At 47.2% G+C, this 11,716-nt stretch overlaps 1 protein-coding gene across 3 annotated transcripts in view; it reads right to left on the bottom strand.

Moving 5' to 3' along the window:
* Positions 1–252: 252 nt before the first annotated feature.
* The window catches only part of LOC144162493 (uncharacterized), a 520,233-nt gene continuing 508,769 nt past the window's right edge, over positions 253–11,716 (bottom strand). For all 3 annotated transcript variants that reach the window (XM_077693052.1, XM_077693053.1, XM_077693054.1), the window contains one exon: positions 253–6,800. In XM_077693052.1, the coding sequence (XP_077549178.1) occupies positions 6,645–6,800 (156 nt within the window). In that variant the 3' untranslated portion in view covers positions 253–6,644. The remainder of the gene's footprint in view (positions 6,801–11,716) is intronic.

Genomic DNA, 11,716 nt, shown 5'->3' with positions numbered 1-11,716 from the left:
AACCAAACTGTAAATATAACGGTAGCTACGTACCTCAACCTAACGGAAACGACGAACTGAAAACTAATGAGCACTTGAATTGACCCCATGGCTGTTTTGCATACTCCTCAGGGTTCCCCTACGGGAAGATGGAGTGATTTTTTTTTATTTCGTGATACTTTATTGAACAACATTGACAACTGCTTTGTGGTCACTAGTCTAAGCCCTAAGATGCTTTGTCGTCACCGACTTGGTGGTACACTTCGTTATTATCTATGTTGGTAGAATTTACTGCTATTTGTTTCTTCGGTAATTCCATTTTTCTCGGGCTAAAAATAGGCATTGGGCGTTGACATTGGATGGCCACGAAAAACTGCGGTAGAGGTAGCACTAACAGCTTTTTTTTGCAAAATGATTATTGGCGTTTTCCGTTTATTGCGTGAAATGCGATGCAACTACAAAGTTTAAAACTCCGGAATTTTTTATGTTGCTCCCTCAGCAGAAGTTTAAAGTAAATTCAGATTCTTACAATACATTATTAGCATGAATGGGAGCTGGTTATAATTATTCAGTAGGTAGCAGATAAAAGTTTACCGTTTTAGTTAATACGTAATAGTTAACCCAGGACTGTTTATCAATTGGTAAGGAATATTACTTACCACCAATAAGCAGCGGTTATCAACATTAACAAGCACGCGTTAATGCATAATGATCAGGGTGAACATTTAATACAGACCGCAGTAGCACCAATTTTAGATAATCTGTTGTTCGATGGGTAGCCAGTTACTTAACTCAATTATGAGGTTATGACATCCACACTATGAATTTCGGCGTAAATTGATTGGAAATTCTTCAGAAAAGCATGACAGAACATTCAAGCATTAGGCCCGTAACAAGTGGTGCTTGGTGAACAGAAAGCCCCAGAGAACCAAGAAAAAAAAAACAAAAGGGCTGCGGCTTAGCTAAGCTACCCTTGGATATGCAAAGAAAAAGCTTGGCTTCGCCTGGTTGAGTCTTGGTTTCGCTTGGTTAATCCTTGCTGTAGCTGTACTGCCGCCACGGCTCAACGCCGTTCGGTCCCGTGCAAGGCTCACAGAAGGAGGGGCGCTTTGCTTTCATTCGCAGCGAACGTGGTGTTCCTCTTCGCCGGGCGCAAGATGAGTCACGTAGCCCGAAACCACCAAGTGGCGCACGCGTGAGAGGCGGTGGGGTTGGTCGGTTGCCGATCAGCCGAGCGCCTGCAACTGCGTGCCGCTCAGCTTATCAGTTGAGCATAACGACTGAAAACGAGGCCTTGCGCGCAGTGCCGAAAGCGGGCCCGGCGAATCACGCGATGCGCTTCAAGGGGTGTGTCGCAGGGGGTGTGCCTGAGGTCAAAAGGTGCATTTGTGCATCCGCGGCGAAACCGCTGGACGAAAGTAGTGAAGCGTTGCTTAACACACACACACACAAAAACGTGGTGCGTGTCAATGATTGAAGGAATACTGCCAGACGCGCGCTTCCCAGAAACGCTATTAAACATCATTCGGCATTTTTTTTGGCTAGAACTTAACAGCAAATCTTGCTTGCAAGTTTGTTTTTGATGTGGTTGCGAGTAATGGTACATCTTTGGTAAGGAAGTACCCCCCAAAAATGGGAGTGGATCGAGTGTCTTAATCGAGACATGGAAATGATATTTATTTATTTATTATTTCGGCATTGTGGTAATCCTCACTGACACTGCTACAGCGAAATACGTGTGCAAAATGCAGAATAGACAATCAAAACAACATTGCGGTGAACATACATAAAAATACACCAAAACACAAACAATACCCTCTAAAGTACATTTTACCAGTTAAAATACCAACCAATGTGCAGTTGCGGCGATGGAAGCAAGAGTAAAAACTGAAGCCAAACAAAAGCAAGGCGAAACGCGCGAAAGCCCGTGTGCCCACACGTCGGAGCACGTTAAAGTTCTCCGGGTGATAAAAATTAATCCGGCGCCATCCACTACGACGGGCCTCATAGCCCGGGTGTAGTTTTGGCGAGTTAAACCCTTAAAATTGAAAAAATAAAAATAAAAACAAAACAACAAAACGGATGTACCATACAAAGATGCATTATATCCGACTGTGTACTGGGGGCTAAGAATATTTTCAGCTAATTCAATTAGGTTTTCCGAAGTTGCCTGCGCACAAATCACCTCTTTAAACATTTCACTGCGGCAGAGCCCATGAGAAGACAAAAAAAAAAAAAAAAAAACGAAATGCTTGGTTAGCAGAAAAGTATTCTTCAAGTGTTCATTCGCGGTTACTGTTTCCCGTGAATGACTGAAGTTGATGTAAATGTCTGCATCGATCTGAAATTTGTAATGCATTATCATTAACAAAAACTCAATGTAATTGCCAAATTCAAGCCGCTTGGGGGCTCCGGAGCTTGACAATGCGGCGGCACACAAGCAACATAGCACTTCATTAGGAAGGTAGTTCCCCGATACCTACTGAAGATAACGCGAACTGCTCTTCGTTGCATGGTTCGAAAACGTTTACGTCGCTTTGTTTAAAAGGGAAGCAAAATACGATTAGCGCGTTGTCAGGCGGATTAATTCTCGTAGGGAAGCAACTTTGTTTCATGTTTGGAATAACCAAACACTCGTTTAAAGGGGCCATGAAGACAAAACACAAGTTTTTTTCGTTGTAAAGATTTGGTGTTTCATACTGCACCCGGCAGTAAACAAACAAATAAAAACTGAGAAATTAAACACTTTAAGCCGAAATTTTAATTTTCCCGCTGAATCGTGTGTTTAGAGACGTCTGCAATGACGTACTCAGGGAAGGTACTTAAGCAAACGTCAGTACGCTGGCTATGGCTTCTAGTACACTGTTACTAGTACACTGTACTATGGCTGCAGCGAATGGCGAAACGCCTTGTTTAGCGCCAGTTCTTCTAGATGGCACCACGACACCGTTCATGACCGCTGTCCGCATTCACCTTATTTTTGGACGGATTTGTATCTAGCCAATCTTTTTTGTAGCGTGAGCTACACTGGCCGAGGTTGAGCAGTTTCTCGTGGCTCCTGGAGAGCCGTGCCGCGCTTGCGCGAGGAGCAGTGCCGTCTCACGGCACTCACGGCGCACAGTGGCGTCGCAGTGCCACTGTGCGCCGTCACAGTGCCACAGTGCCACTGTGCGCCGTCGCAGTGACGGCGCACAGTGCCGTCTCACGGCGCACAGCTGGCGCGGCGGAGCCGCCGCCGCCGGGACTAAATTGGATTGGATTGGATTGGATTGGATTGAACATCATTTTAGCAGCAGCAAGCATCATAATCAGCTAATCCTAGACAACCAGGAAACCCAAAAACAACCAGCTCAACCTTAGCTCACGCTACGTATATCCTGGCATAGCCGAGCTGAGCCACTGCTAAATTTTTTACGGTTGACAGTAATCGTTTAGTGAGACATTGGGTATGCTCGACAAAGCGAGTCACAGAAGACAATTTCGCTTGTGCCAGATTGCTAGTGCAAGCTCAACGCGCCGGACGGCTGTGCAGCTGTAACCGCAATAGTGCGGGCAGTACGCACTGGTGCTTCCATGTTTACGTGTATTTCGTAACTTGCATTGTTTACCCCACCTTTCTTACTGCTACAAAAAGTATATGCATTACATTAAAGCGCAAACAGCTCGTTCTGCAAGCTTGTAAGCCCTGCCTAACTTGCGTCTGCTTCTGCAGGCCTCCGCCAAACGCAACACGCAACCCATACTCTGCGTCACAAATCCAGTGCGGGAAAGTGGTCGGTGCCTATAAGCTACGTTTTCCTCATTATGTAGCTTATTTGGGTGAACTTTACGTAAAAAGTGGTATCAGTGTTATTCTAAGGAGGCAATCTTTCGAATGAACCAAACTTAAATTTTGTCTGCATGCACCCCCCCCCCCCCCCCCTTTAGAAAAGAGCAGCCTAATATTTTTATTTTTCATTTTCTTTTACTTATTTCCTGTACACGTGTCACCTACGCGAAGTCTTCGGATAGGACGTATTTCTTTTCTCTGAGAGAGTGTTAAAGGGACACTGAAGTGATTTGTGAACATTGCGGGATTACTAGCGCAAATTGTAGTCCGGAGTCCACAGGCCATGTTTCGACCACTCTGAGTGTGTTAACGCGAATTTATTTAGTAGAAAAATCAATTCGAGAATGCTGTCCTCCTCTCTGCATCCTCGCTCATTTTCAATGGCGTTTTCGTGTGACGTCAGGAGGAGATGAGCTGGCAATTGGCTGCGCTACTGCACGGCTCGCCGACCTTCCGACAGAGTCAGTCGGCCCAGTGTTTATGGTACAGCGTTTAGTCCGCCGGCCGCCGACGGTTCGTCGCAATTCGTTCGCCCAGTTGAAACGAAGCCACGACACGTTTGTGAATGGAAGTGTGTGCCTTACTTTACTTTGTTAGTTTGTACACCGTATCAAGCTCCAAGTCCAGGTCGCTCCACACAAGCGCTGCACAAGTGCACATGCGACGTTTCGCTGACTGGTACGCTAGTAGGAAAATCTAAGGCAACTTGAAGGCGGGAGAAGTCAGCGAAGGCAATCTAGGTCTAAGGAAATAAAATCAACTGAAACTTTTACCGTACAGCGTAAAACTAGGGAGCAGGAAGCACTTTTTTGCGCCGGGTGAACATGCACAGCGGTCAGCAGCACGACTACGCTTCTGCGAACGCTTTCCCGTCTAAGAAATGCAATTGCTATACGTGAGGTATTGTGGAAATTTGGGTGACGCTTACTGCACGAGCGCTATACAACAAATAGTCACCTAAGCTGCTTAAAACGCTAAAACTAAATAAAAGCGTAGACAGGTTATACATTATATACCTTATATTTCCGCTTTCACCAGCCCTGGCCCGTGGCCGAGTGGTCTCGAGCAAGTCGCGAGTTCGAATCCCCGAGGGCACTTTTTTTGTAAGCTGTTTTTTTTCGTTTTCGGCCGGTGTTTTCTATACTGAGTTCACCATTTTTGGGCCGTAACGTTCACTGCTCCACGAGCGAGTTCGCAGAACAGGGGCAGGCTGACACTGACGCGCTAGCCAGTTCTCTTTGGCGTGCTGTTGGTATAAGCACCGACTGCTCGCGGGCAGCGGGCACAGGCCAGAATCAGCAGACCCTTGGCCTGTTGCGAACACGCTTTTTACGATACAGGCATGAGTGAGGCAAGCTCCAAATATGGGGGAAAAGCGCATGACATTTGGGCGTCTGCGGTGACGCGGGGGGCGTTCATTCGCTGCGTAGGCCTCGGCTAGTGATCGCTACGATTCCAAGCCGTCCTGGGAGGCTTATCTTACGCATTTTACAGCCGACAACACGGCAGAAGCGCGGTACGATGATTACTGAGATATTGAGAATGCCCATCCAACAACACCATCGGTTGTGTTTTACAGAACCGAAACCGAAACCGAAACTTGTTTGATTGCTAACCTTGGGCATCATCCAATCACGGTGCTCCCTTCTCCCAACGTCACAGCTTTAGTTGGTGCGGCCGCCGCAAACCGCGCATAGTAGTTTTTCTTCTTTCCCGCTGTGTAAAATAATTACCGATTTGTCAACCGGATAAACGATGAAAAGTGGGCTAATTTGAGCCAGTCTACGCAGTGCAAGCAAAAACGGGAGCTTGAAAAATTCTCTTCAGTGTCCCTCTAAGGACTACGTTGGTGTGGCTGCACCACAGGTTGAAATTAAAGTCGGCATACTGATATCGCTCGAAAGAAACAGTCCGGCGGTAAACAGAAATGGGGCTGTCGGCATTGAATCTACTAGGACTACGAATCTACTAGGACTAGCTCCAAATATGGGGGAAAAGCGCATGACATTTGGGCGTCTGCGGTGACGCGGAGGGCGTTCATTCGCTGCGTAGGCCTCGGCTAGTGATCGCTACGATTCCAAGCCGTCCTGGGAGGCTAATCTTGGGCATTTCACAGCCGACAACATGGCAGAAGCGCGGTATGACGATTACTGAGATATCGAGAATGCCCATCAGATAAAGTCGGATGTCAAGCATGTAATTTTACAGAACGAACCGAAATTTGTTTGAATGCTAATCGTGGGCATCGTCCAATCACGGTGTATCTCCTCCCGTCATCACATCGTTTAGTTGGTGCAGCCGCCGCAGACCGCGCATGGTAGTTTTTCTTCTTTCGAACTTTATAAAATAATTATCGACTTGTCAACCGGATAAACGATGAAAAGTGTGTTAATTTGAGCCAGCCTACGCAGTGCAAGTAAAAACGGGAGCTTGACAAATTCTCTTCAGTGTCCCTCTAAGGACTACGTTGGTGTGGCTGCACCACAGGTTGAAATTAAAGTCGGCATACTGATATCTCTCGAAAGAAACAGTCCGGCGGTAAACAGAAATGGGGCTGTCGCCATTGAATCTGCTAGGACTACGAACGGCAGTGTCACGTTTAGAGACTACATGACGCCACCTCTTGTGATTTCATAAAGTCTGGTTGCAACTTAAAATTATTTCCGCCAATTCATGTAGAAATTCCTTGTGGTTACGCCACTACATAAAACGCAGGATCTCATATGAGTCGGAAGACGTGCACTAAAAAAAAGCCGGTGCTGTCCTTTTAAGCGGATCGGGTGTGGGGTGTGAGTGCGTGTACATGGAGAGATGTGGGGGAAGTGGCAGGTTCCGGCTAGCGCGGGTCGCTGCGAATGGCGGAATTAGAAGACGAAGTAGGCCCGTCCCGAGCCTTTGCGGACATCAGAGAGCGGATGGCGCGAGCCCTCAGCTCCAGCTCGAGGATCTCCATTTGGGCCGTCGTGCAGAGGGTCGAGATGTCGCGGTACTCCTGCGGGGAGAACAGTGTTTGGTCACGTTCGTTTACGACAGAAGCTTTGCGTTACGGAACAAATGCCTGCTAGAACGTTCTTAGACATGTCGTGTGAGATCGGTTCAACGAATGCATGCTTGATGTTCCCTTCCGCGGGCAGTACCAGCCTTACATGCATTTTAAGGGCGAAGCACCTTAGGACCTCGCTTTGTCCGTTGCTTGTCCCTTGGCGTCCGTGTACACAGTGTTGCGCATGCGCGAAGAGCATTGGATTGGATTGTATTCCATTCGATTTGATTGTATTGGATTGGAATTGTATACGGGGTGTCCCAGCTATCATGCACCAAGGTTTAAAAAAAGAGTAATGGCGTAACTCGAAGAAAACCTAATGCATAATGTTTGCAGTACTGTGGAGAAGCGGGCAGCATTTTTTTCGTTAATGAGACTTAACTAATTAATTGTAATTAATTATCTAACTCGAGAAGTACTGTTCTAATCACTAAAGTGTCAATGAGGCACTTGTAGGTACCCACGAGGGGCATCTAACTGCAGTATTTTCAGCGACGAACTAATTGCGTACTCATTTATTCTGACTGATAAAGAAAACCCGCGAAATATGAAAAATACCACGTGACGGCGCCTCCGCGCGCATTAGCGCGCACCGTAAAGCAATGCCCTCAAACAGGCTGCCTCTGAGTTAGCCAGAATGAAATAAACAAAAGAAAGAAAGAATAAATCGCGACCGAGTTTGTGCCTTATCTGCACACGCACCCCGCGAACCTTGCTGCTGTTGCTCCTTCCATGCATGCCATTATCAAGGTGATGATTGTCTCTTCAGGCAGGTGACAGGCGAAGCAGTTGCTTTCAATCAGCTTATTTGGGGACGCTACTTTACAATGCGCCGTCACGTGGTATTTTTCATATTTCGCGGGTTTTCTTTATCAGTCAGAATAAATGAGTACGCAATTATTTCGTCGCTGAAAATACCGCAGTTAGATGCCCCTCGTGGGTACCTACAAGCGCCTCATTGACACTTCAGTGATTAGAACAGTACTTCTCGAGTTAGATAATTAATTACAAATAATTAGTTAAGCATCATTAACGAAAAAATTATTATCCGCTTCTCCACAGTACTGCAAACATTACGCACTAGGTTTTGTTCGCGTAAAGCCATTGCTCTTTTTTCAAATCTTGGTGCATGATAGGTGGGACACCCTGTATACTGTACACACGCGTTGTCACTCATTTACATGCGCGAGTGGGCAATGCCACGGGTTATTTAAAGGAGTACTGACACGAAATTTTTATGTTACGTTTTTTTCGCTGCTATGCGTGCCTACCAGCCCACTAATCATAGAATGACAGATTAGACGGTCGAGCGCAGCGTAAACATTCATTTACGGCGTCGTTTATTCGTGCCAGTTTCGGTTTCGACAAAAAAACGCCGAGCGGCCGCCATGACAGCATGTATGACATGGCGTCACCATTCTTGCCGTATCGCTGCCTCTCTGGAAGCGCGCGCGTGCGCTCGCTCGCGCGCGCCCAGACCGGCCGAGGTCTTCACCGTCCCCACAGGCCCGGGCAGCATGACGTCAGTCCCAAAACCATGACGTGTACACACGCCCGAGCAGCGCGCGCCAATCACAGCCAGCGCGCCGGCTTCGTCACGGGAGCCCCGACGTCGGCAGTTTGGGGCACGTAGCAGATGATGTCACGTCGGCCCGCTCTGGGCTTTCTCGTGCGGGCGAAGATTAAAATGGATTTTAAATATGTTTCGCTGAACGGTTGCTGTTGAAACTTGCTGGGAGATATCTCCTGATAAAAAGGAAGCGTTTTACATAGTTATCTCAGCTTTGAAATTTCGTGTCAGTACTCCTTTAAGGTAAGAGTGATCCACAGTACTTCACCCACTCGTCATGATTCACTTCGTGGATATGCGTGAAATTTTTTTTTTCATCGTAAAGTGCTATTCGCAGTATCCGTGACGGTTTTCCAGGTTGAATGCATATCAATTTCCGCCGGCTTCCTGGATGGTTATAATAGTTTGCACGAATAGCAATCCGACTCCCCCCTTACCCCATTCCCGACGCACCAACGGAAACACAATGCAAAAGTGGGGTGTGTGCGTGTGTATTCGCGTGTTCATGCGCTCGTGTATATGCACATATGTTGCATGTAGGTATGTTTGTATGCCCTCAAAGGCATGAATATTGGAAAAGCTGCAGGTGACGACGTCATAACCGGAGATCTTTTGAAGGAGAGAGGAGATATTGTACTGGGAAAGCTTGCTGTACTATTTTCGGAATGCTTGAAGACTCAAAAAGTGCCCATAGCCTGAAGAAACACCAACACTATTCTGATTCATAAGAAGGGATATCCCAAGGACCTCAAGAATAATAAACACAACCGCCTACTCTCAGTTGTTTACAAGCTGTTTACTAAAGTTATAGTTAGCCGCATGGGTGACGGCCAGGATTCCCATGAATCCAGAGAGAAGGCTGCGCTTAGGAAAGGGTATTCAACCACGGATCACATCCATGTCGTCAACCAAGTGATAGAAAAAGCCGCAGAGTACACTAAACCCATTTACAAGGCATTTGTAGATTACGAGAAAGCTTTTGATTCCGTACTCACAGCAGCCGTTTTAGAAGCACTAAAAGACCAGGAAAAACAGCAAACCTACATAAGACTTCTAGAAGATATATATAAAGAATGCAATGGCAGGATAACCCTCCACAAGCAAAACGATAAATTTCCGATCCGAAAGGGAGCAAGACAGGAAGATACCATCTCTAAAAAACTATTTACAGCATGTCTGGAGGGGGTATTTTGATAGTTCGACGGGGAAGCACAGGAGTAAGAATAAACAGAGAATACTTGAGCCATTTGAGGTTTTCGGACGACACAGTCCTGCTGAGTGAGACTACAGAACATATGCACACAATGCTTGAGGAACTACAATCAGAAGGCGCGGCCGCGGGGCTAAAAATATGGATAAATTTAAAGTAATGACGAATAAGCAAGCTAAGAACGCCTCCTTCAGCTTAGGAGACGAAACGCTAGGCGAAGTAAGATATTATAACTGCCTCGGACAGATGGTTAGTGCTGACCCCAACCACGACAGAGAAATTCGGCACAGAATAGGTATGACTGGGGAGCACTCGGCAACATTCCCAAATAATGAACAGTAAGCAACCTGTGTCACTCAAAAGAAAAATCTACAACCAGTGCATACTGCCGGTGCTGACATACGGAGCTGACAGTTGACGCCTTGCTAAAGAACTAGAAAGCAAGCTTAGTTGTCGGTTCAACGGGCCATGGAACGAATAATGTCAGCAATAACACTCAGGGTCAAGAAACGAGCTCCCTGGATCACAGAACAACGTAGAGTAGAAGATATAATTCAAATGAAGAAAAACAAATGGACGTGGGCTGTCCATGTGGTGAGGCGAACGGACGACCTGTGGACAATTGGGTAACAGAGTAAATACCGAGAGATGGGTAGGAAAGACGGGAAAGCCAATGACACGATGCATGGATGAAATATGTAACTTCTGGGGTAAACTATCGACTCAAGTAGCGCAGGACACGAGCGGTTGGAGTTCGATGGACGGGGCTTTCGTCCTGCAGTGGACCTGACCAGGCTGATGATGATGATTATGTGTGCATGTAGGTATTTATGTATGTAACAGGGCGGCAAAGAAAGCCGGGGCACGCGAGCGTGTGGCAAAATGCATCGCCACGCCATCTGACGGTGCACTTCTGGTGTCCAGGCAACAATGTGCGCGTGCGCGTCCAACCCCCGTATACTACCCTGTCTTTCCTTCCCTTCGCTTCAAGCGACAACGCTGATAGCATTGAGCGACTGAGTGCAGCGAGATCCAGACACCTTCGCGGCACAGGCATGCTTCCCGGGAGACCCCCTGATCTCCAACGATGGCTGTGGGGGCCCCACCACCGCTGTCTTCTGGATTTACTTCGGGAAACGGGTGCCAACTTGTACCTCTAAGACTTTATGCCAAAGGGCATACTATCGCAAAAAAAAAAAAAGACCCGCCGCGGTGGCTCAGTGGCTAAGGCGTTGCGCTGCTGAGCACGAGGTCGCGGGTTCGATTCCCGGCCGCGGCGGCCGCTTTTCTGATGGAGGCGAAAAGCAAAATTCGGCGCACGTTAAGAATACCCAGGTGGTCAAAATTAGTCCGGAGCCCTCCACTACGGCGCCCCTCATCGCCTGCGTTGCGTCGGCGCGTTAAACCCCACAATCAATCGATAGCATTCAGCGCTTGGCGCTAGGAGTCACTTTTTATGGTCAACGCATCTCGTTGAAACATGCTTCGGGGACGGACGGCGATGCTGAAGCGTGCTTTGATTTGCCTGGCTGTGACAAGAGACACATTCCAACGAGATTTAGATATCTTAGTTTTAAGGGTGATAGCATTTGTTTGACGGTCTCTGCCCTTCAGTTCAAAGCGTATTGTAACCAACCTATTTTTATTTCTGTCCTTTTTTTGTTTTTGAGAAACACATCACTCCGCCGATGTCTGGCCACATTTTCTCCCGTCAGTAGCTGCTTTAGTACGTGTCCAAGGTGACCTGTCATCGCACTTTATTCAAATAAACTATTTCTCACCTCAGTTCCTTCCAAGTTTCGGAGTGCTCATTTCTAGTTACAAACCAACTGCATGTTTTAAGCAAAAAATGCAAGGACTGGATGGAATATATGTAGCACACCTCCGCTACTGAGACGTACAAGATAAGTTATCAGTCGGATCGGGGCAGAGCCAGAAATGCGAACTTCACCCTCGCTGTTTGCCGCCGAAGCGTGTACGGGCGAGGCATGCTCGCAAAGAAAGTGCGCCCTATCGCCAAACTCTGAATGTGACCAGCTTTGCCGCTTGAAGTGAAGGAAAACACAGGGTAGCCAGCTTGGTTGG

This window comes from Haemaphysalis longicornis, unplaced genomic scaffold, assembly GCF_048455015.1.
Source record: "Haemaphysalis longicornis isolate Haplotype H1 unplaced genomic scaffold, Haemaphysalis longicornis Haplotype H1 scaffold_12, whole genome shotgun sequence".
Lineage (NCBI taxonomy): Eukaryota > Metazoa > Arthropoda > Arachnida > Ixodida > Ixodidae > Haemaphysalis > Haemaphysalis longicornis.
Note: the sequence above shows the minus strand (reverse complement) of the source record. Positions and strands in the feature narration are given on the sequence as shown.